This window comes from Euprymna scolopes, chromosome 37 (assembly GCF_053919585.1).
Source record: "Euprymna scolopes isolate OS-2025 chromosome 37, ASM5391958v1, whole genome shotgun sequence".
Taxonomy (NCBI): domain Eukaryota; kingdom Metazoa; phylum Mollusca; class Cephalopoda; order Sepiida; family Sepiolidae; genus Euprymna; species Euprymna scolopes.
The window spans coordinates 4,128,298-4,154,813 of record NC_136518.1 but is presented as its reverse complement, the minus strand read 5'-3'; the positions used below and the strand labels follow the sequence as shown (position 1 = coordinate 4,154,813).

General features: G+C 37.1%; 1 protein-coding gene across 1 annotated transcript in view; it reads left to right on the top strand.

Moving 5' to 3' along the window:
- LOC145261042 (axotactin-like) overlaps positions 1-26,516 on the top strand; it is a 482,064-nt gene that overhangs the window by 153,385 nt on the left and 302,163 nt on the right. Inside the window, exons 4-5 of the mRNA XM_080119191.1 lie at positions 10,985-11,236; positions 21,519-21,631. Of these exons, the coding sequence (XP_079975317.1) occupies positions 10,985-11,236; positions 21,519-21,631 (365 nt within the window). The remainder of the gene's footprint in view (positions 1-10,984; positions 11,237-21,518; positions 21,632-26,516) is intronic.

The window sequence follows — 26,516 nt, the reverse complement described above, 5'->3', positions numbered from 1 at the left end:
TTCCTAGGATAAAATCCAGTCGTAAGGAATTCTTGAAACAAGCCAATTGCAAACATCCTCACAAAGAACTGGACTCTTGGTAAATATTGATTTTCTGACCTTATACTCAGACCAAAGTAATATATTATTATTTCTCAAACTTGTAAGAGTCATCACAGCATTGGCAGAAAAAAAAAAGCTGTGCATTGTTTGGGTTGAAATAACACTAAAAAATGGAAAGGTTAAGTAAACCTTGGAAAACAGTGGTGCCATTTTCTACACTTTGGTATAGTTGCTAATCTTCCTTAACTATGTTCAACCACTTTACTTACTTTGTTTTTTAATATCTGACTAGTTGGCAGCATGGCTTTGCCCGGTTGTACAAAACGCTTAAACATGATATTTTAATTCATGCAGATTGCATATGTATTATTATAGAATCAATTCTTTGTTGAATATTATATTTTACGAAGAATAATTTGCCTATAAACTACAAAATAATAATGATAATGTCGTTCATCAAATTCCATCCGTGTTTATTTACAATATCATGTCAGCTGATATTTTGGGCTTGACAATGAATGCCCTGAAAAAGTCACTTCTGATTAATGTTGAGCTACTAGGGGTGAAAATTGAAAAAACTTGGAAATTGGCTGGCGCAAATACACTAAAAGTCTTATTTTTATGCAAGCACAAATATACTTTTATATCTTTACCTAGTTTGTGAGGGAGGGGCGCCCAGTCGTAAAATACGCTTAAATATGATACTTTAATTTGTCCAGATTTCATATATTATTATTATTATTATTATTATTATTATTATTATTATTATTATTATAGAGTCATGATTTCAAAAGTAAGAAAAAAAAACGTATTTGGGTGCCATCAGTTAGGGTCGGAACTGAAACTGCAGCGTTCAAAGCTGGTGACGTTACCACTGTACCAACGTGACACATTTATGAACTAATTAAAAATAAACTAAGATGATTGTACAAAATGTCTAACGATTTTTTTTCAATTTTGACCCCTTAAAAACTATTCTAACCAGAATGATTCATAAAAAATCCAATCATTTGAGGCTCCTAGCGCTGCTCTGCCACTTTTAGTTTCAGAGGAGATAGAGTTTGAAAATATGGAGACGGACAGACAGACAGACATATAGCCGTTTATATATTAGACAAGGTCTTTTTTTTTTTGTTATATGCATATGGATTTAGATCAGACGCTAACAAATAACGCTGGAGAGCAAAATGTTTCAGTTTCAATTCTAGCTGATGGCACCCAAGTCATATTTTTTTTTACTTTTGAAATTGGGTACAATATAATAATCAATAGAGACTTGGCCCTATGATAATAAATATGAAATCTGCATAAATTAAAATATCATATTTAAGCGTATCTTATGCTCAGGCAATGCCAGACAGTCTGCTAGACTGCCGATTGTGTAGTTGTGAGTTCGATATCTTTTTTTAATTTTTATTTTTTAAAAGTTTTTATAAGCATATGGACTGGGCAGTAACTGATAAGCCTGGAGAGTGACACGTTATGGTTTCGATTCTAGTTGATGGCATCCAAATCAAATTTTTCTTTTTTAACTTTTGAAATCGCTAGTATATATTAGGTACAATATAATAATCAAGAGAGAATTGGCTCTATAATAATAAATATGCTGTGGTAGGGTAGAGAATGCTCAGTTAAATTATACAGTGTCGTCAAAACGAAAGTCTGCACTTAATAATATAATTTTATCATATTTGACGTCGATTTAAAAAATGAACTTCAAATGAAGAAGGCAAAAAGAAACTCTGCAAAATGGAAAATTGTTATTTAAATGTAACTTTTGAACGTTAGTGCAACACAAATACAACAGCAACACAATGAACTAGTTAATATTTAGTTGTACAGTCCCTCTGCAATTTGACAGCCTGCAAATTTTGGACCATTCCTTGAATTAGTCTGCGGCAATATTCCGGTGAAAGGGCATCCCACTTTTCTTTAATTTTTGTCCAAAGTTTTTCCAGATTAAAAAATTTTTTTTTTTTTTTTTTTTACAAGGTGATCACCACTATCAAGGCCCGGAAGCCACTCAGGGATAAGGGTTATTGCATGTACAGTACATTAGTGTGGGGATTTAATAAAAGTGTCTACTTAAGAGGGCGGTTCATCAGGAATTTGTTTACGTTGGACTTGAAGATATCCAGGTTGTAGTCAGGTGGGAAGCGGGCAGACAGAACAGAGTTCCACAGGCATGCAGTTCTAAGAAACAAGCTTTGTTCATGGAATCCACGTCTTGATTTAGGCACAGATAAAGAGTGGGGAAAACTTTTGACAGTGGTTTCAGCTAGACGGGTGTTTTTCGTAAAAGATTGGCAAGGGGGACAAGAGATTGGAGCTCAGACTAGCACCTGCCATGGAAATAACGGTAAAACAAAGACAGGCTTGCAACGTCTCTTCTGTGGGAGAGAGGTTGCAGGGAAGAGAAAATGGCATCCCCCACTAAGCCACAAAGTCTATTTTGTACTCTGTCAAGGCAGGATAGACTGTTTTTAGCAGCTCCTGTCCAGATATGGCAGCAGTATTCCATCGTTGGGCGTACTTGGCTTTTATACAGATAGAGAATTGCATCAGGAGCGGTAGAAGGATCCCACCATCTTTCCAGCGACCCTGGCAACAGACTTGATGTACGTGTTCCATTTCAGATCAGGAATAAAGGTCAATCCCAGAAGCTTGTCAACACATGGGGCTTCTCCTAGACAAGAGCCATCCATTTCAAGTGATGCCAGATGGGGATCAGAGCGTTGATGATGTAAAGACAGGAGCTTGGTTTTAGATGTAGTAAAGGTAACCAGCCACGACTTCCCCCACTGAACCACGCGCTCGAGATCAGAGGAGAGAGAATCAGAGAGAACTTTGTCATTTACAGCCTTTGATGTGTTGCCTTAGATGGTTTCTGATTTTTGTCCATCGACCATTACTCTTATGAGCCTATCAGAGAGAAATGATTAACATTTCCAGTTATACCGTAGCTGGAAATCTTGTGAAGTAGGCCTTTATGCCATACCTTGTTGAAGGCCTTTGATATGTCAAGAGCAATTACCCTAGAAAGGAAGCCTTTGTCAAGAGATTCGCTAATCCTATGAGATATAACCGTTAGCACATCTGCGGTAGATCTTGCAGAACGGAAACCATATTGTGTGTCACTAAGAAGGTTATTTCTGCTGAGGTGGTTGACTATTTCTCTATTTAATATGGATTCCAGCAACTTACTCATAACACACAGGAGACTTATTGGTCTGTACTGAGAAGGAGATGACTTATCACCTGAATTCTTAAATACAGGGCATACTGATGAGGTTTTCCAGGGTGTTGGAAAGCACTTCTCCTTAAGGCAACGCTTAAACAGTTTCGTAAGTATGGGAGCAAGTTCTGGTTGAAGCTTTTTTAACACTATAATTGAAATGCTGTCAGGGCCAGTTGCTTTACTGGAATCAAGGTTCTTGATTAGCTTGGCGACCTCATGCACAAATATGTTACCTAGCATGTTCTGTGTTATAGGGGGAAATATAGGGAGTTGATGGCCTTCGTCGCATAGGGTAGAATAAGCTGCAAAGTTCTTGGCAAATAGTTTGGCCTTGTCTGATGCTGACGAGATGACCTCAAGTCCATTGATAATGGTTGGGATAGAATGCACACTTCTGTTCAGGATCCTATTTGTTATTTGCCAAAACTGGTGGGACCAAGCCGCTGATCAGCTACTTTGGATTTAACGGACTGGGCATATAGCTCTCTTGCATTTTTTATTACTCTTTGACAGTGGTTGCTGGCAGTCCTGAAAGCAGCTTTAGTCTCAGTGCATCTATTATGTTGGTAGCTATGGAAAAAGTGATTTCTGTGCGCGATGGCAGCAGCACATTCTGGGGAGAACCATGGCTGGCTGTTAGGTTTTTGTTGGAATTTTTTTGATGGTATAAATCGGTCTATGCCTACAATTAACCATTCGGTCAGATCTAATACCATAGAGGACACATCCTTTTTAAACATGGAATACAGCAGTAGATCAGATATGAATGTACGGAAGCTATCCCAGTCAGCCATGGAGTATCGGTATACAGTACGGTGGAAGGGTACGTCTGGGGACTTATTACATTTCATTTTTATCTTAACTGATACGACGGAGTGGTCGGAGGATCCTAGAGGAGAAAGAATGGAACATGAACATAGCTCAGCGGAAGTGGAGAGAAAAAGGTCTGGAAGGCTTGCATACTGACCTGTAGTATCGGGCACACGGGTGGGCTTGCGAACAATCTGAGTGAGGTCATAAGCAATGGCAAAATCATGACAGAACCTCCCCTCATCATCTGTCTTATTTGAATGGGTCAGCCATTCCATGTTATCGACGTTGAAGTCACCACAGATGTGAATGTTAGCCGAGGGATGTGCAGACAGGATGTGGTCTATTTTCTCAGATATACTCTTAAAGACAGTAACTCTGCTGTTATGGGGCCGATAGAGGGCAAATATAAATGCAGTGGTGTAAGCAAGTGCAACCCAGAAGCATATATAAGGTAAATTAGGATCTTCTCTAGAGAAATCCCTGCCACACGGGAAGCCATCTTTAATGTAGGCACATATTCCATGCCCATGGCGATCTTGGGGGTCAGATTTAGATGTTAAGTTAGAGTAGCCGTTAATTATGAACTCATCTAGGGAAGTGGTCGGCCTTATTCCAGTTTCGCTTAGAAACAATATGTCTGGTATCGTCTCCTGTAATTGGGTTTCAACCTCTGGAAAGTTGGAACATAGACCCTTGATGTTGGAGAAGGAAACATGGTAGTAGGGGTCTACGTTGGAAGATGGGATTCGATTCTAGGTTTATTCGAGTTTTTTCTCTGGAGATATTTCATGTTGAGGCTTTGGGATTTGTGGAACAGATCGACATACTTGATTAGAGCAGGATAGAGAGGGAAAGTAAGAGAGAAAAGGACAGGAGAATTTTTTTTTTTGTAGCACATGATAAGGTAAAGCCGTAACAATTACCCACTATTATGGCATCGAGAGGCCCCACCAGAGACTACTGCATGGTCCAGAATCCATTTACCAAATGGCAAATACAGCAGCCCCAGTACTTTGCACCTGCTAATAGGACAGCCTCCTTAGTGGTTAATCTAAGGTTCGGGTCCCTGACTATCAGGCGGATAACGTCAGCCCAGACGAAACATTTACCTCCAGCACCCTTACTAGTGACAGAAAAATTTTCGACATCTCAGACTACTGTTCATGAAGTACTACCGACCTGGGAAGCTTTTTCTTCACCCTTTGTCAGAAAAATCACTCATTGTAATGAGGACTGAGGGACAAAAAAGGAAAAGCAAGAGTTACTGGAGCTGCCGATAACACATCCACTGCATTTACTCTCCAAACGTTATTATTGTATAGTTGTTGCTTGATGTAATGCTATACGTTTTTGATAGGATTGAGATCTGGAGATTGTGCAGGCCAATCCAAACATGAAATATCATGATCTTCAAGGAACCTCTTGACATTGCCAGCTGTGTGAATGGGAGCATTATCCTGCATGAAGATGGGATTATCATCCAAATTCCGGTCAAAGTAGGGTAGAAAATGCCCAGTCAATATATTATTGTAGTTGGTCGAATTAATTCGACCTTGGAAGCGACCTATAGGCCCTAGACTATTGGCCCTAATAACTAGGGCTATGACAACAGCATATTTTTTTCATTATTTTGACTCTCGAGTATATATCTGACAAAGACACAGTTAATCACCCGAGAACCACATCACTCTATATAAAAGCATGTAAGACTTCAACGGATACACACTCGAGAGTCAATACAATTAAAAGAATATGCTGTTGTCATAGCTCTACTAATAACACCCCACACCAAAACTGAACCTCCACCACTTTGCAGCATTGAAATTGTGCACCTAGGATTAAATTCTTCGTCCTTCCTTCAACAGACGTACTGCCTACCATCAGTGTCTCGCCTACTGAACTTGCTTTCGTCACTAAAAATCACTTTCGACCAATATGAAGAGTCATGATCTTCATTGCATCTGACGAAGTCCAGACGGCGCTTTCTGTTCTATGCAGAAATCATTGGCTTGCATCTTGCAACATATCCCCAAAAATTAAATTCCTTTAATCTGTTCTTGACAATAGAAAGAGACCATTTTTACAGAAATCATTCGCTTGCGTCTTGGAACAGTCTGGCAAATTAAATTCCTTAAATCTGTTCTTAACTGTAGAAAGAAGACACTTATTAATAAGTTTACACTGTTGTTGGATTTGGGGATCCATTTCAAATCTGTTTCTGAGGTTGCTGATCTTGATAGCATTGTCTTCCCTGTAAGAAGTAACTCTAGGACAACCAGATTTAGAGACATCAGCAACGCTGCCGGTGTTTTGGTGCATTTGCAGTCATTGTACCGTTTTCTCATCACATTTCAATCTGCAACCGATTTCTCGATTGGATAAACCAGAAAGGTGGAGATTAATGAGCTCCTGACGATCACTAAGAGAGACTAGAGGTATATGGACTAAATGTTACGTTTTATATCTTAGGAACAACAATAAGTACTATTAGAAAGGTTAAAAGGTAAATATTTTAAGCTGATTTGTTGCTGTGGAGTTTCTTTTTCCTTCTGGATTTGAAGTTAATTTTTTAAATGGACGTGAACACTAGGATACTTCAATTAAAAGTCAAATATGAACAGGTAAAATTATAGAGGAATAAAAAGAAAATCAAATGAGGTTATTTAAACAGTTACATTCAATTAGCTTAAATTTGCGTTTTTTGAAAAAATTACAAGTGAGAACTGTCTTTTTAACGGCACTGTATATTGGGTACAATATAATAATCAAAGGGAATCGGCTCTATAATAATAAATATGAAACTATCATATTTAAGCATATTTTAAGTACGTAAATATTATGGCAGTAAAAGTTATTGAATGCAACAAAAAATAAACTATTATGTTTTTTTTATCGTTTCCAATAGACTTGTATAAGAGAAAAATTCAGGTTGTCCTCAACGGTCGTACATCTAAACAATATGATATAAATGCGGGAGTGCCTCAGGGGTCTATCCTTGGACCTCTATTGTTCCTAATATTTATTAATGACCTCCCCGACAAAATTGCCTCTGAGATGAGTATATATGCTAATGACAGCACACTCTATAACAGGCATGACAGGAAAACAAATGAACATATATCTAAAGAAATGGCAAAAACACTAGAGGATGACCTCCAATCTGTAGTGGAATGGGGACAAAAATGGATGGTCACATTCAATGCTGCCAAGACTAAATTGGTTTCCTTCAATAATTACAAGAAACCTTCTCTGCCACCAATAGCAATGGCCAGTGACTTTTTATCTGAGAGTACATCTTTCAAACTGCTTGGCCTAACGTTCACAGGAAACATGAGTTGGATCAATTACATTGAAAGCGTTGCCAGGGCCGCTGCGAAGAAGGTAGGCTCTCTCTACCGTACTAGAAAGATACTAACACCCAAAAGTATCCTGTACCTCTATAAGAACATGTATGGAGCATTGTTGTCACATTTGGGCTGGTGTATCTGCTACTAGTCTCTCGCTCCTAGACAAGGTTCAAAAGAGAGTCGCAAATCTGATAGGCCCTGAACTGGCATCTAACCTTCAGCCTCTGTCACATTGACGAAACGTTGCATCCCTCTGCCTGTTCTACAAGTATTTTAATGGTAAATGCTCTGGTGAACTGCAGACACTTGTACCCCCACGGCATAGACACCCTTAACAAACCCGACAGACAGCTAAATCCCACCCCCACACAGTAGAGATCCCTAGATGTAAAAGATATTTCTACTCCAGTAATTTCTTCCCCAGAACCGCTAGACTCTGAAATTCCATTCCAGGCCACTACTTCCCCAACTGTACTGACATGCAGAAGTTCAAGTGCAACGTGAACCAACATCTTGCTGCCCAAATTCCAAACCCCAGTAGTTGTTGCCCCTGATAGTAGCCCCCTACACCAAAGTGACAATGTGCTTTGTTTGGGGTGAAAATGTAATAAAAAAAAATAGACTTGTATGCTATTTTGTTTATTTTCGTTTTACGAAAACTTTTAAATATTGGGGTAGAATTGGATCAGCACCTGAGAAACGCCAAGGAAAACAGCTTAAGAATAATGGGAAATAGAAAAAAAAAAAAAAGAAGAAAGCAGGAGACGTCACTATCCAATGAGCTACATATTTCACTAAAAAAATGTGTTCTTTTTCTTGAGACACATCTCCCTCGCCCCCCAAAAAGTGTGCTTCATCCGCAAAAGGATAAAAAATGGCACCTTTCAATAATTAGAATCAATTTTATGTACAGCGTGTCCCAAAAGAAGCTGATGGTTAAAAAAAAATTCATAACTTTCTTAATTTTTTATATTTTTCTTTTATTTTTCTCAGATCATCTAGAGCAACCCTTCCAAGGTCATCATCAGTCGTTACACTACCGAGGAGCCGATATTTATTGTAGAGTCGTATTTTCGGTTGAATGAGTCAATATCAGAAACTCAAAGAGAATTTCCACGAAACTTCAACACAAGAAATTCCCCTACTCCCAATGCAATAAAACCAGCCATAACAAATGTCCTTAAAAACAATATAGAGGAGGAAATCAGGGCCATAAGCCCTGAAACATTAACTGATGTGCTAGACAATGCCCCGCAGAGAGCACAAGAGTGTGAAAATGAAAATGGTGGACATTTGAGTAACATCATTTTTCATAACTAAAATCAGACCTTGTGAAAAACATACCCTAGATTAAGTTGTATAAATAAAATTAGAATAAGTAAACTATAATATCTTACTATATCTCAAAAAACACTGAGAGGCTCATCTACCTACATATGAAAATTGATAAGCATAACTTAAATATTGAGGAATTTAATCAAATTTAAAATCCGTCAGCTTCTTTTGGGACACGCTGTACAAACATATCCTGTTGCAATAAACTTTGACCTTTCTTACCAACCTTTTTTTTTTTTTTAAGATTCTTTATCATGGAAGTTATCTTTATTGACTGTTTGCATAATTCTTCCGAGCAAAATGTTCACATCAAAATTATCGGCCTCTTAACTTTGCCCCAGATATTATCAACCGGCAGCTGAAAGCCGCGTTTTTCTTTAAGTAGGCGTTGTGATTTCACTTGTGTTCTTTTGCAAAAAAAAAAAACGCCATGAAATGGCATTTGTTTCACAAAACTTTCAGATTCTTTGATTATTGTGTATCCATTTTTTATTTTTTGTGGATTGTTTTCCTCATCTTTATGATTGTTGTTGCTCCATACATTTCGGCCAACTCATCCTCCGTCCTTCTTCATGTGATCCTTCAGGGCTCATGGCTCAGTGAATAAAGGTATATAGTCTCTACAGTGCCAGGTGAATATTGTCTAAAGATAGCGGTTTCAATCCTACCCAAAGCAGGCCAGAGGATTAGTTGATCAAAATATATTGAGACGACAACTATGGAAGGCAGTAATTACTGAGGATACAGTTAAGAGACTCAGCATTCCTATTCCATCGTGGTTAACCACCTGAAGAAGGCCAGAGGATGAGTTGGCCGAAACATAGTGAAACCATAACAACCACGAAGATGAGGATAACAGTCCGCAAAAGAATGCGCTCTAACGTTTGTCCCATCGCCACAATATTAAGATTACGGAAGCTAAGCAACGTTGAAGCTGGTCAGTACTAAAACGGTGACGATTGAATTATATAAATGGTCACTTGATCCCCAAATAACGAACCTTTACTTTTTTCTAAATTTTAGATATTAGTTTTCCCACAGCAACACCGATTTAAAAAAAAATATCAACTTTACAGGGTTTTGTTTAGTATTTTTCAAGTTGTAGCGAGGCATATATACAAACTATGTTTGTACTTTATATTAAAGACTAGCGGGGGTACCTGGCGTTGCCCAGGTATGTCGAGGTGGTGTAGTAAGGACCCCCCCCAAAAAAAAAAAAAATGGTAGTAGACAAGCAGGCAGGCTCGGACCAGTAACGCAAAGGAGGAGGAAAAGAGGGAGCAAAAAAAAAAAACGTAACGTCTTAGCTGATGCATCCATGGCGGAACCAGAAATCACGAGTATTGAAATTAAGGCTAGTCAATTGAAAGGAGACGACAACTTGTGAAAATGTCAATGAAAAAAAGCGACATCTCTTTATAGAAAACAACCCAGTTGAAGGTGAAGAAATTAATGTTTTTGGTCAATTTTTGGATATTTGTCGGCCGAGAGACTGAGCTTTCAAACGATACCAATTTTGTCAGTGTTGATCGCGTGTGTGTCGAAAGTTTTAATAAGAGATTCAAACATACATACACACTAACAGACAGGTGAGATTTATATAATGGATTTAAATGAGGAACGTTTTGCAGTTAAACTTGTATTATTATGTTGTAATTGGAAAGACTTTTTAATACTTTGTTATGAGACAAATAGAAAATGGTGGCATCAGGCATATAATAACCTGGATCGAAAACCGTGAAAAGTTCTTGAAACAAAAGTAAAGTTTTGTATTAAATTATGAAAATAATTCATTCACAAAATTTTGTTTCGTTCCAGTTCAAGTTCGTTCCATTTTTACATGGGGCATTTCAAAAGTTAAAAATCAAAAGTTTAAATCATGGTTTTCTAAACCTTTTGAACGATGGGGGGGGGGGGGTTATATTGCTTACTTTTTAGGGCTACACTGGCCAAAATTAAAAAAATAAGTTGATCAAAAAGAAAAAAAAAAAAAACTAGATGAATAACTCTAAAACATAATAACTTTATTGGTATAGCGGTTTCCCCCCAAAAAAAGATGTGTGTAAAAAGTTACAAGGTCTAACTTTGAAAATCTGACTAGATAATTTTATATGATAGATTTCATCTATTTATGTTTTCAGAAGATTTGTTTATACCTGATTGCTAGTATGTGGTCTTATGGCTTTTCTTTGCTCTTTTCCAATTACAGGTATCGATACGCCTGTTGACTTTGAATACGAATCCTTCATTGGTTGTATGAAGGATTTGAAATACGAAAATTCTGCTGGAAAATATGTAGGCGTTAAAATTGACAAACAACAAAATGTGACGCGGGGCTGTCAAAATACGTGCAATGAAGAAAATCCGTGCCAGTACAACAGTACCTGCGTCAACCACTACTACTACGTGACATGTGAATGTTTCGGCACCGATCTGGAAGGACAGTTCTGTGAAAAAGAAGGTAAAATTCTTTAGAAGTTTGGCATATTTCTGTTGTTTTTGAAATTTTGAGAACAAATAATCTTGTGCAACATTTTTTAGGTTTTGGAACAAATAATCTTGTGCAACATATTTTAGATTTTGGAACAAATAACCTTGTGTAACATTTATTTTTAGACTTTGGAACAAATAATCTTGTGCAACATTTTTTAGGTTTTGGAACAAATAATCTTGTGCAACATATTTTAGATTTTGGAACAAATAACCTTGTGTAACATTTATTTTTAGACTTTGGAACAAATAATCTTGTGCAATATTTTTTAGGTTTTGGAACAAATAATCTTGTGCAACATATTTTAGATTTTGGAACAAATAACCTTGTGTAACATTTTTTTTTTAGACTTTGGAACAAATAATCTTGTGCAACATTTTTTAGGTTTTGGAACAAATAATCTTGTGCAACATATTTTAGATTTGGGAACAAATAACCTTGTGTAACATTTATTTTTAAACTTTGGAACAATTAATCTTGTGCAACATTTTTTAGGTTTTGGAACAAATAATCTTGTGCAACATATTTTAGATTTTGGAACAAATAACCTTGTGTAACATTTATTTTTAGACTTTGGAACAAATAATCTTGTGCAACATTTTTTAGGTTTTGGAACAAATAATCTTGTGCAACATATTTTAGATTTTGGAACAAATAACCTTGTGTAACATTTATTTTTAGACTTTGGAACAAATAATCTTGTGCAACATTTTTTAGGTTTTGGAACAAATAATCTTGTGCAACATATTTTAGATTTTGGAACAAATGGCTTGTGGATATTTAGTTTTAGACTTTGGAACAAATGATCTTGTCCAACATAATTTTTAAGTTTTGGAACAAATAATATATTTATATTCTGAGTTCTTTAGGTTTTTTTACTCATTTTCACCTCCAACAAGGCACATCGCCACTTTGACGTAAGGGGCTACTATTTGGGACCATGCTTAGGAAAGATTAACAAGATGTTGGTTTACATTACATTTAAACTTCTGCATATCAGTACAGTTATGGAAGCAGGTAGCAGGAAGGGAATTCCAAAGTTTAGCCGTTCGAGGGTAAAACTATTAGAGTAGAAAGCTTTCTGGCATTTAGGGACCTCAATAGTGAAGGGGTGTGATTTTGTTGCTAAGCGGGTCTGTCATGGATATGTATGTCGAGGGGGGCACAAGTGCAACAAGTTCATCAGAACACATTCCATTAAAATATTTGTAAAATAGGCACAGAGATGCAACCTTTCGGCGATGGAACAGGGGTTGGAGCCTAGTTGACAAAGTGGGATATATTAGATTGAAAACTCTTTTTTGGACCCTATCCAAGAGGGAGAGACGAGTGATAGATGCACCAGCTCAGATCTGGCAACAATACTCCAGGCATGGGCGAATGGTTGTCTTGTAGAGGTACAGGATACTCTCAGGTGTGAGTAATCTTTTAGCATGATAGAGGGAACCCACCTTCTTTGCAGCAGCCTTTGCAATGTCCTCAATGTATTTGTTCCAGTTCATATTGCTTGTGAGTTTTAAAATGGAAAGTTAAAAGTTAATAGAAAATACATTTTCAAAAAAATTTCAAGTAGTAAAATTTGTTCCTAATTCGTTTGATAAAAAAAAACATGACATGTACAACATTTTTATGAACTGAAGCATGAAAACCCCACAATTTTCCCATGATGCTCTGCAATTTTCCCATGATGCTCTCAAGACATTTTTGCGGCTTTGTTGTTCTTATGTCAAGTAAAAAAAAAAATCAGTGATGCGTGCAAATTAGAAATAGCGTGTGTTTACACAGGGTAACACACCCTCCTCCCTCCACCCACGAAAATGCCACCTACCCATGGATTTAGTTCGGTGATTTTGTTTTACGGCATATTAACCCTTTTTAGTTTCTGAATTTTTAAGATAAGGATTGGTTAGTCGGAGTATTTCGGTTCTTTGGACTTCTGTTCTCACAATGTCTCATCGTTTTTTTCTCTTCCCTGCAACCTCTTTCTCACAAAAGACACGTTGTGAGCATGTCTCTGCTTAATCGATATATATTTTTTTATTTATTTTTTTTTTATTACATTTTCACCTCAAACAAGGCGCATTGCCACTTTGGTGTAAGGGGCTACTATCAGGGGCAACAACTACTGGGGTACTATGTTTGGATTTGGGCAGCAAGATGTCGGTTCACGTTACATTTGAACTTCTGCATGTCAGTACAGTTGGGGAAGCAGGGACCTGGAATGGAATTCCAGAGTCTAGCGGTTCTGGGGAAGAAACTACTGGAGTAGAAAGATCTTTTACATCTAGGGACCTCTATTGTGTGGGGGTGCGATTTAGCTGCCTGTCAGGCAAGTGCTCGTCTGAGCTCCAATCTATGCCCCCCCCTTTGCTTGACTTTCACAAAAAACACCTGTCTAGCTGAAACCACTATCAGTAATCTCACCAACTCTTTATCGGTGCTTAAATTCCATGAACAAAGTTTCTTTCTTAGAACAGCACGCTTGTGGAACTCTGTTACTTTTTTCCTGCTTTCCAGTTGACCACAATATGGTCGTCTTCAAGTCCAACATAAACAAATTCTTGATGAGCCGTTCCCCTTCAGTTATCTAATTTACCAAATTTCCACTATTAACGATTACTACGACATTTTCCCATTAACTACTGTACACTCATTAAAGATAAGAACCGTCTAAGGATCAGGTACGTATAAGAGCCTGCTAGAAGTACTTATCAGAACAGACACTGCACCTCGATCCCGGCCCGAAGGCCAAGAACAACAGAAAAAAGGCAAACCTCTTTTCCATTTATGGTATTTATTTGCTTTCCCACCTAAGCAAAATGTGACACAAGGCCGTTTTTTAATGTGGGGTCAAACCATCTCCCCTAAAAGTAGGGTAAAAAGGGGACACTCTGGTTGTGACCAAAAATAATAATTGTCCCAGTATAGAGGGTTTCTTCTCCATTGACTGGTACAAATTATCTTAAGTGCAGCATCTGAAGAACAGATACTACACTTTGATCTCGGCCTGAAGGCCAAGAACAACAGAAAAAGAGAACTGCACGCCTATGGAATTGTCTTCCGTTTTCCTGCCTTCCAGCTGACTACAATATGGTTGTCTTCAAGTCTAACGTAAACAAGTTCTTGATGAGCCGTTCCATATAAGTTAACAAATTTACCGAATTTCCATTACTTTATTGTCCAATTTCTACTGTACACTCTTTAACCCTTATCCTCGAGTGGCCTCTTGACCTTGTGAAGTGGTGATGCCTATGCAAAAAAAAAAAATATCAATTTTGCTGAACATTCTTTCAGTATTTAACAATTTTCTGTAAACACTGACCTCCTAACCTTACCCTAGCACTACTTACTTTTTATTAAACTCTTTTTGATATTTTTTTTTTTTTTTTGCACAAAACACTTTGATTTTTGGTTTTTTTATGCACATGCACATTATTTGTTGAGTGTCTGAAGAGAAAACCAAAATGGCGGCCAATGAAAACCATTAGGGAAAACATTGGATAATAAAAATCTTAATGTCTAAAAATCAACCTATGAAAAGTGAGTGTTTAGTTGCTAAATATATGCAATTTCATCCAAATTATAAAACACTAGCATGGGTTCCCGGCGTTCCCCGGGTGTTTGGAGGTGTATGCTGAGCAAAAAAAAAAAAAAACAGTCAATTTTTTTAACTTTGACCCCTATTATGACCCCTTTAAATTTATTGTTTTGGGCTCAAATCGAGTTATTAATTAAATCCATGTCCAAGAAACCTATATCTAAAATTTCAAGTGTTTAGACTCCAAATTGTCGGAGGAGTTTGGTAGAGTTCTCAAAAGTCAAATCGTTAAACTTTGACCCTTTAATCGACAAATTTCTGGCCGAAAACCGATCATGTAGATTTTCCCCAATCTCAGTATCCTGTATATCAAATTTCGAGTCTGTAGACTTAAAATTGACAGAGTTATTGCGAAGGAAAATGTACACAGACAGACACACAGACACGTTCACTTTTATAGATATATAGATTATTTGCTGTTAGAAAATTTCTCAAATAACCTTAGTAATTATGTTTTTAAAGACGTTTGTTTGTTTGTTTGTTTGTTTGTTTGTTTTATTCCATTGCTTATTGACAAAGCTGAGATCCATTGCACTCAGACTGCGCACTTCCTACAGAGGTCCAGTCTACTAGACGATTGAGGTTGGGATTAGGGTAGTCTGATGTTGGCGGCTGGTCAGATATCTTTTCCAGACAGATGTCCAGATGTTTCTTGAAAGTGTTAGGGGACACTCTCCTTATATTCTTATTGCGGCTGGAATACAGTCGAATGTTCTTGTACCATTTTAGGTGAAGCTGTGGTCGATGAGGGACTTCATCTTCTATGTAGTCCCAGGTGTGGTCTTTATATAGCACAACCTCCCTCTCCTTTGCCGCTGGTGGATTCTTTCTACTATTGTCGTGTTTGAGACCCTTCCTTCCAAAATTTCCATATGTAGATGATAATATATCATTTTTTTCGACGTTGTAGTGAATACAGTCGCAGCTCTCCCGGTAATTCATTTAGTCTACTCCATTAGGTGAATGATTTCTATTTTATCCTTTGGTTGTTTTTTTTTTTTTGTTTTTGTTTTTTGTTTTGTTTTCAGAATTTTGGAGATAATTTGTATTTTTTAGACTACTAATCTTATGTTGGTGTTATTACTCTTTTTCAACGGTGTCGTTACATTTCAACGATGTCGTTACATTTTAATGTAGTTGTTATTTTTCTTCAACGGTGTCGTTACATTTCAACGATATCGTTACATATAAATGTAGTTGTAATTTTTCTTTAACTGTGTCGTTACATTTTAACGGTGTCGTTACATTTCAACGATGTCGTTACATTTTAATGTAGTTGTTATTTTTCTTCAACAGTGTCGTTACATTTCAGCGGTGTCGTTACATTTCAGCGGTGTCGTTACATTTAAGCAGTGTCGTTATATTTCAGCGGTGTCGTTATATTTTAACGGTGTCGTTACATTTCAGCGATGTCGTTACATTTTAATGTAGTTATTATATTTCTTCAACCGTGTCGTTACATTTCAACATAGTAGTTATTTTTCTTCAACGATGTCGTTACATTTTAACGGTGTCGTTACATTTTAACGTAGTTGCTATTTTTCTTCGACGGTGTTGTTACATTTTAACAGTGTCGTTACATTTTAGCATAGTTATTTTTCTTTAACGGAGACGTTACATTCTTACCTTGTCGTTACACTTTAACAATGTCATTACATTTTAACGTAGTTATTATTTTTGTCAACGGTGTCGTTGCATTCTAACGGTGTCGTTACATTTTAACGTAGTTGTTATTTTTCTTTAACGATGTCATTACATTCTAACAGTGTTGTTGCACGTTAACAGTGTCATTACATTTTAACATAATTTTTATCAACGGTGTCGTTACATTTTAATGTACTTGTTATTTTTTTAACGATGTTGTTACATTTTAACGTAGTTGTTATTTTTCTTCGGTGGCGTCGTTACAATTCAACTCTGACATTACATTTTAACGTATTTGTTATTTTTTGCAATTGTGTCGTTACATTTTAACGTAGTTGTTATTTTTCTGCAATTGTGTCGTTACATTTTAACGTAGTTGTTATTTTTCTTCAATTGTGTCCTTACAATTTAACGGTGTCGTTACATTGTAACGGTGTTGTTACATGTTAACAGTGTTGTTATTTTTCTTCGACGGTGGCGTTATATTTTAATGGTGCCGGTACATTTTTAACTCTCGGACCCAACACATTGTATCTGAGACAGTCGCAAAGGAAAACAAACGGTGCTTTCTAATAACGCATTTTCCAACATCGCATATTGTTTTAAAAGTCTTAAGCCGCCATACATTTAACAAAACTCTGCCGAGTCGAACATCGCCACATGGCCACACGTCCATTTCACGTCGGCACCCGCATTTTCCGGTTTTCGCCACTTGGTGCATATTTTTCTCTCTCTTTTTTTCTTTCCCTTCTCTTCCTCCACTGTGACGTTACTTTGCTCATTGGCTCGCTCATTTGCATATGTGTTATACAGTGTCTGCTGCTACTACCCGTTCTGTTACCAATGTCATTCAGATGTTACGACCAGTCTAGCACCTGACTAACTCCGGGTGCATCTTTTCAAACTCAGAAATCTATACAGAATTTCTAATACAACCCTTTATTTAATCCATATGACGGTAGATTGTTTTCGTTCCTTCAGCCATGACTGGTTAGAAACCTTAAGTAATTCGTCATTATATTTTTTTAGCAAAAATTAAATGTGATTTCCCATGAGGGCCGGAAGTTACACAAAGTCAAGCTTAATGTGTGGATGTGGCCATTTTTTTTTTTTTTTTTTTGCTGCAGTCTTGTCGAAATTGGAAGAAATTCTTTGTAACATCAGTCCCGTTACTTTTTAGACAAATCCTGCAAAATAAATAAATAAATAAATAAAAATTGTATGATTGGAAAATAAACATTTATTTTCAGGGTGGAAATAATTGGTTCAATTCCACTAATGGAACTGCGCTTTGTTTCCGACCATTTTCCCGCGTAAGAAGATTAAGGATCGACAGTGCTTGATTAATACAATTCAATTCAATGAAAAATTCTCAAATTCCGGATTTTATCAATTCGTTCACAATACCTTTTGTTCGTTCATTCGTTGCGAAGGCGTAATACCTGATTTTACTAAGGCTAATTTCGTGTTTTTTATTGGTGGTGAGGAATGATTATTCTTTAATTATCGTCTTTGAATTTTCTGGGTTTCAATTCCATTTGACATTTGGAGGGGGTGCTTGTCTTACATTCGGATCCATAAAAAAAAATTTTTTTTTCAAGAAAAATATTTAAAATGTACGTTATCTGTCATCGCACGAAGATGTCATATTCCAAAAATCACGTAAATTGATCAAGTATTTATTTATTATTATTATTATTTTTTTTTAAGAAAATCAAATTTTACGACCCCCAATTGTAAACACAGAATTTTTGTTGGGGGGGTGGGGGTGGGGCAACGTGTGAGTTTTCATTTTTCGTAAAATTATGTTCATAAACGGTATTTTAGTTTTCAGTGCCCCGAAAACCTATAAAAATGGTAACTTCAAAGGATTTTTCAACGATGGAAAGCTTTTTTTTTTTCAGAGTCGATTTGTCTGCCCTTGTTGATCCTACATTTCCGATCATTTGTAATTAAAATGGCGCACTAATAAAATGTGCCTTCATGAAACAGCCGACAAACAGATAAAAATCAAATGACGCCCCCCCCCCACGTACCAACTTTTCAATTTTGACTCCTTAGCAGAACTTTTGTCCGTATGAAAACCGATTAAAGTTTTCCACATATCTGAATACCCTATATACGACATTTCAAGTCTGCAGATCAAAAAATTCTTTGAGTATATAGGTTGAGAAGTGTCCTCACACACACACACACACGTTCTCATCTTTATAGATTTATTAAATTGTTATGTGAAAGTACTGATTAGTTAAAGCCCTTCCTCTTCGTGTTAAGAATGGCTTTCTAAATGATTTTTGGCAATTTACTGATCATGTTGAAATAATAACTTTATTATTTAGAAAATCATTCTTAACATATTTTGTCTTTTTATTTTTTTTTTTATATTTAACTGCCTCTGCAGGCAAACCAGAAGAATGCCAAACACAAAGTTCACAGTAAATATTGTCCAGTCAGATTTATGAAGTGCCTTTAATAAGTTTCCAGACTTTTTTTGTGTGGCACTTTTTAATAGTACACATATGAAACTCTAGTCCCTTTCGAAGTAATCTCCTCCGGCTGCAACACACTTGTTGTACCATTCCAACAACTTCTGGAAAGCCCCATGGAAGTCCTCTTGTGTGAGCATATCAATAACCATTGTGTCACAGCCTCTTTCGTCTCATCATCTCATAACGACAGATTCTAAGGTTTTCCTTGAGCTTAGGGAATAACCAAAAGTTACAGGGAGCAAGGTCTGAACTATAGAGAGGATGAAGAACTCTCTTGATGCCAATTTTGGTCAAATAGTCTGTGACAAGAATGGAATTGTTGATTGGTGCATTCATGCAAATCTTCCGTGTGTGTACAGTTCCCACACTGACATCAAACTGTGCACTTATTGTCTCCATAGACACACGATGGTCCCTATCCATGAAATTCTTTATTTGGACAATTAACTCTGATGTTCTAACTTCCTTACTCCTCCCACACCTCTCATCATCCCTTACAGACTCCCTGCCTTCCTTGAATCTCTTATGCCACTCAAAAACTGACGCTCGATTCATGCAAGATGGTCCCAAAGCAGTCTGAACGATTCCATCCGTTTCTGTGACATTTTTCCAAGTTTAAAATAGAATTTTATTGCATATCGTTCTTCTAAAGTGCCCTCACGTCCAGATTGCATTTTTGAAATTCACCAGCCATGACAATTGAGCTTTATTAAGGTGGATTCCAATTCCTGCTGTAGCTGTTCATTAAAATCTGAATGAAATCATAAAAATTGGTCAGTCATCTCATAAGATGTATAGCAATAACATACTGAATTTTCAAAAGTCTACGACAATTTTAGATGTCTGTACAAAAAAAAAAGTCTGGAAACTTATTGAAGGCACCTCATAATTTATCATATTAGCAAGCCGCCCGGCATTACCCGGTCATAAAATACGCTTAAATATGATATTTTAATTAATGCAAATATCGTATTTATTATTATATTGAACCCAATATATAGTAAGGATTTAAAAAGTTTTTTAAAAAAATGACTCATGTGCCACCTTTGAGAATCGAATCCAAGACATTTAGTTTATGATTTACTTTTTTCTTTTATATTAATGCCTGAGCAAAGACATGTTTGCTGCAAAGCTAAAAATTTAAACATGCACCAATAGCTATTACGTTACGCATGCATATTCGTAATGCCGCCGTTCAGCCTTCACCTGGCAAACTCCATTTTTTAATTTTCACAATTTTGCACTAATTTTCCCCGGCTAAAACCCAAATATAAGGTTTCGCATACCTTATATATGAAGTTTCATGTCTGTAGACCAAAAACTGACAGAGGAGTTTGGTAGGCAAAATTTTTTAAACAAATATATATCCGCATACATAAATATATATAGAAAGAGTTTTGTGTTTACTATAACCTTTTTACGCAAATATTACACAAGTATAAATCATGTAGAATATCTGCATGAATATAATTACACGTAATAGTTAACTAAAGATGATCATCCCATAAGAAAACCGAAAAAACTAATAGGGAATTAATTAAAATGAATGTTTAAAAGAATATGCAAATTAGCTAGATCTTTTGCAGATGAATGCAATTCCACGACCCATATATAATAAAAGTTGTATTTCTATTTTAAATAAATAGAAAAAGGTTCGCCTTTTTTTCTGTTTTTCTTTACCTTCGGGCCAAGATCAAAGTGAAGATACTAGCTAAGAGAAACTTTTGTTTAGTTCTAGAGCAGGGGTTCTCAACCGGGGTCCACATGGACCCTAGAGGTCTATGGAATATTTCTGGAGGTTAACAGGCAAAACATAAGAAAATTATCATAATTATTATAGTTTTAGAATACTTTATTTGCATCAAATTAGTTTTCATTTAAAAATAAAGCTTAATTATATAATATTTCTTTGATTATAATAATTTATATTAGCGAAAAATAGATTGTCTTATGACCAATAGTTATGAAGGGGTCCACCAAGATAAAAAGAAAGGAAAAGGGGTCCATGAGTGAAAAAAAAGGTTGAGAACCACTGTTCTAGAGTGACAAGGATGACCAACGCCCCCCCGCCCCCCCCCCGCTTCTTCCCCCTTTTGAATTGGCCTTGTGCCTTAGTTTTTTGTTCATGTTGAACTTTTTAGCCTGAATAAAGGATTTAATATTTCAAAGTGTAGTATCTGTTCTGATGCAACATTTAAGTTAATTTGTTTTAGTCAAGGGGGGGGGGGGACCCTTTATACTGACCCAATTATTATTTTTGGTCTCAACCAGAATACCCCTTTTGCCTTTTTTTGTGGGCGGGAGCTGATTTCCCCCCCCCTCCCCCCCAACATTAAAAACGACCTTATGTCACATTTAATTTTGTGGGGAAGCAAATAAATACCAATAAATAGGAAAAATGGTTTTTAATACAATTATCAATAAAAAAAAAAATTTATAGTAGTATAGTTGGTTTTTTTTTTGTTGTTTGTTTGGTTTTTTTTTTTTTTTCATTATTTTTATTTTTTTTGTATTTTTCCAGGTGTGACCAAAGTGACTCTTCGCGGCTATGAATGGCTTACTTATAAATTATACGATGCAGAAACGGAGATCGATCCGTCGATTGAAATTTCGAGAATCAGCATGGAATTCAAGGTAATTGTACGAGTGATCTATAATTACGATTGGAAGTCTGAATTTTTTGAGATAAGGATTGATAATTTTGATTATTTGGACTGCCGTTCTCATCTTGGTTTTTCTTCTCATAATGTTTCGGCCGATGTAACCTCGAGCCTTCTTCAGCAGCAGATTTCAACAAAATATATCTTTCTCTTTTTCTCCGTCTCTCTCTCTCTCTCTCTCTTTCTCTCTCTTCTTTCTCTCTCTTTCTCTTTCTCTCTCTCTTTCTCTCTCTTTCTCTCTCTCTCTGTCTGCCTTTCAAAGTTGCATTGTGCTTTGTTTGGGGTGAAAATGGAATAAATAAAAAAAATTTTTAAATCATCATCATCATCATCGTCATCATTTTTATCATCATCAGAAGCAACAGAAAAATTTATTAATTTGACAGCTGACGATGAGAATTAGTTTTATAGAAAAAGAAAGCTACAATATTTTTCTAACCTGTTTTTCTTGGCCTTCGGGCCGGGATCAAAGTGTAGTATCTGTTCCGGCAGATGCTGCAAGCTATGACTAGCTATGACTAGCAAAGACCAGATGTGGGGGCAACCCCACATGCCTGACCATTAACCAGCTCCCATTTCCCACCTCTCGGGAGCTGGTCCCCCTTTTTCCCTTCCCCCTCCCTTCACTCCTCACATTAAAAATCGGCCTTGTGCCTAATTTGCTCGGTGGGGGAGCAAATAAACACCATCTGTTCCGGCAGATGCTGCAAGCTATGACTAGCTATGACTAGCAAGGACCAGATGTGGGGGCAACTCCACATGCCTGCCCATTAACCAGCTCCCATTTCCCACCTCTCAGGAGCTGGTCCCCTTTTCCCCTTCCCCCTCCCTTCACTCCTCACATTAAAAATCGGCCTTGTGCCTAATTTGCTCGGTGGGGGAGCAAATAAATACCATCTGTTCTTCAGATGCTGCACTTCTATTTCTTGTTCTCTTTCGGTGGAGGAGAAATCCTTCACGACTGAGACAATTTTTATTTTTGTACCTTTTCTCCACGTTAAAAAACGACCCTGGTGTCTAACTCTGTCCCGTGGGGAGGCATAGTAAATAGGTATAACTAAAACTTAAATACCGTATATACATGTGTACAAGTCAAATTTCTGGGAAACGATTTTAAGGTTATTTGGGGGGGGTCGACTTATACATAGGTAACGTTTTTGGAAATGTTGTTAAAGAGCGACTCAGCGCTCGATCATAACATAGAAACCGCCATTTTGTTTGTGTACGCAGTATATACCAGTAATCCTAGTAATTAATTGCACTCCTTCCGAACCTCACTGCAGTGTGCTTGTCAGCATATAAGCACATGCGCGGTTTTCAGTGGGAGGCTTAATAATAATTGGAATAGCTCTCACAATGTTCACTCTCTAGACGTGCCTATAGGTCTGTTCGATATGATGTATTCGGTGGTGATACGATGGATTTTTTTAGTAAGAGGATAAAACAGTAACTGCGCCTGGAATCTATGGCATATCATTGCATTCGTTGCATGTAAGTGTGCAGCAGGTTGGTTCTATATATGAAAATCAAATAGATCATACTTGCATAAATGCTTGTATTATTGTTCGCAGATGCTGAGAAACAATTTATAATATGTTTACAAAAAGAAAACACCAAAAAGGAAATCTGTGCAAGAAAGAGCCAGGAGACAAACCATTTCACTTGTCTAGAATGTGCAGTTGACTTATACTTTTTTTTTATTGTTTTTTTTACAAGGTGGTCACCACTTATCAAGGCCCGGAAGCCACTCAGGGATAAGGGTTATTTTTAAGTACAGTATGTTAGTGTGGATATTTAAAGCGTCTACTTAAGGTGGCGGTTCATCAGGAATTTGTTTACATTGGACTTGAAGACATCCAAGTTGTAGTCAGGAGGGAAGCAGGCAGACGGAACAGAGTTCCACAGGCGTGCACTTCTAAGAAATAAGCTTTGTTCATGGAATCTATGTTTTGATTTAGGCATAGATAAAGAGTGGGAAAAGTTTTTGACAGTGGATTCAGCTAGACGGGTGTTTTTTGTAAAAGATTGGCGAGGGGGGGGCCAGAGATTGGAGTTCAGACGAGCACTTTCCATGGAAATAACGATAAAACAAAGATAGGCTTGCAACGTCTCTTCTGTGGGAGAGAGGTTGCAGGGAAGAGAAAAGGGCATCCCCCACTAAGCTATGAAGTCTATTTTGTACTCTGTCAAGACAGGATAGGCTGTTTTTAGCAGCTCCTGCCCAGATATGGCAACAGTATTCCATCCTTGGACGTACTTGGCTTTTATACAGATAGAGAATTGCATCAGTAGTGAGATATCTTCTGGAGCGGTAGAAGAATCCCACCATACACAAATAATACGTAAAATGATACAATTTTGGGTCTTAAAATAAACATCGACTTATACACAAGATCGACTTATATACAAGTATACAGGATGTTCCAAAAGTCTTGAGCACATTTCAAGTTAATAAATTGAGTGAAAAAGAGTCTGGTGACTTCATTTTCCAGCAGGGTGGGGCGCCACCACACTGGGGCCTCAGTTTCTGATCACAACACAGCCAGACAGATGGATTAGCTGATCTGGGTAAGATGATCACAATCTCCTGCCCTGGCCTCCCAGATCTCCAGATCTCACACCCTGCGATTTTTTTTTTTTTTTGTGGGATTTGTGAAAGGACTCCTCTATGTACCTCCCATTCTAAGAGACATGGATGAGCTGAAGGTCCGAATAACAGAAGCTGTTACAACCATTGACAACGCAACGCTGGGACGCATTTGACAAAAATTGGACTATCGGCTTTTGTGTGTCATGTGACCAATGGTGCTCACATTGAACATCTGTGAACATTTCATGAAAAACTTAAAATTACAAACTTTTTGAACATACCAGATGCATTTTTATATCCATAATATTTTTTGAGATATTCAATGTCAAAATGTGGCCAAGACTTTTGGAACAACCTGTATTAGAATTAACAGTAAATTGGAAGCGTACTTATGCCGAAAAAGGACTGCGCTATCGTCTGGATTACCCGGGTAGTTTATGTAAAACGCTAGAAGTTACCAAAACGCTGAGCAATTAAAATCGCTGCAGCCAACATAATTTAAGAAAAATTTGCTATTATCGTTTTTTTATAAAAGAAAAATAAGTATGGATTTGAACAAAATGTCATAAAATAAAGAAAAATATTAAAAAAGTAAAATTTGGTTTTCTATCATTTGTTTGTGATTCAAAAAAAAATATTTATTCATGAAAGTTACCTTACAATAAATCTCATTTTCTTAAAGTTGAGATTTGTTGTCAATTAGACTCCAGGGAACACCACAAGTTGTTCTCAAGGAGAAATCTTTGATGATGACCTGTGTGACAACTCCTAGTAAGTAAGTAAGTAAATAAATAAATAAATAAATAATAATAATAATAATAATAATAATAATTCTTCTTCTTCTTCTTCTTCTTCTTCTTCTTCTTCTGATTTCGTTTATCAACGTCTCTCTGGAAAGAAATGGGATTGATTTCAAGAGGATTTCCCTTGATCCCGGCTCCAAACCAGGAGCTTCCAAGATCAACGGTTTTTCTAAGGATGTTGGTGGTATCTATAATTGCAGAGGTTTGAAGACTACCTAAAACATCAGGGATTTGTAGTTTTTTCAATTGTCCTTCCAGGCGACTTGATACTACGCCTAGTGTACCAACTACGACCGGGATTATTTGTGTTTTAACTCCGTGTATACACCATATCTCCAAGGCCAATGCAGCATAATTGCTCCATTTTTCGTTCTCCTTCTCTCTCACATTCCTGTCTCACATTCCTGTCCCAGGGTACTGAGAAGTCTACAATCTGCAAGTTTTTTTAGAGTTTGTCAATGACGACCAAATCCAGACGATTATGTTCGAATTGCTTGGTTGTTATGACACCTTTGTCCCACCATACCTCTACCTTGCCATCCTCACTTATTCTCACTTCATTAGGCACCTCCTCAAACCATTTTCCAGCACACTTCGCCCCAAACTTCTTACACACCTCCCAATATATCCGGAGTCCCATGCGATCGTGTCTTTTGTGGTACTCTCTCTGAGCCAGTCCACTACACCCTGCTGCAAGGTGTGCAATTGACTCTGAGGTCTTATCACAAATTCGGCATTCTGCAGCAACTTCCTCTCCTAGAACCACTTTTTTGAACAATCATGTTTTATTTATTTTTTTTTTTCTTCCTTTGAAGATTGTAATGCTGGGTATGGGGCAGCCAAACCAGCTGTCAACATTGCCCCGCTTTTTTATTGAAACCAACCGAGAGCTCTTTTTAGTATCCTCGATGTTCCCTTAAGTGCAATTGTCTGAATCTCTTTTGCACTTGGTTCACCAGGAATATTAGTTAGATAGGACTTCAGGTTCTTCTTCATAAGTCCTGTGGTACCTATAATAACTGGTATGATTGATGTTCCTAATGCCTGCTCTTGTGCTGCACAAACTTCAGTACTCTTAGCCAGATATCCAGCTCTAAGCCATTGCCATGATCTTTCATCAGCCACTTCTGCTATATCCTGGAAGAACCTTCCATGCATTTTCTTCCTAGCCAGTTCCTCTGCCCTTTCTCTACGTTTCAAATAATCAGCATTGGTCTAACATACCTCCACTTCATTGGCCACAATCTTAAGCATCACCTCCCCACTCTAACCACATGCTCCTTCAACGACATCTCCTCGGTTCTAACACAATCTTTTACACTTTTCAATCATCCCACCATCTTTCCTCTTTTAATACAGCCTTGCTACGCTACTTCGAATGTGAAATATACCAAACATTGCTAAAACTTTTCTTGTTTTGATATCCATGGCATGCAAATCCTTGTCAGACCATATAGGGGGTTTAA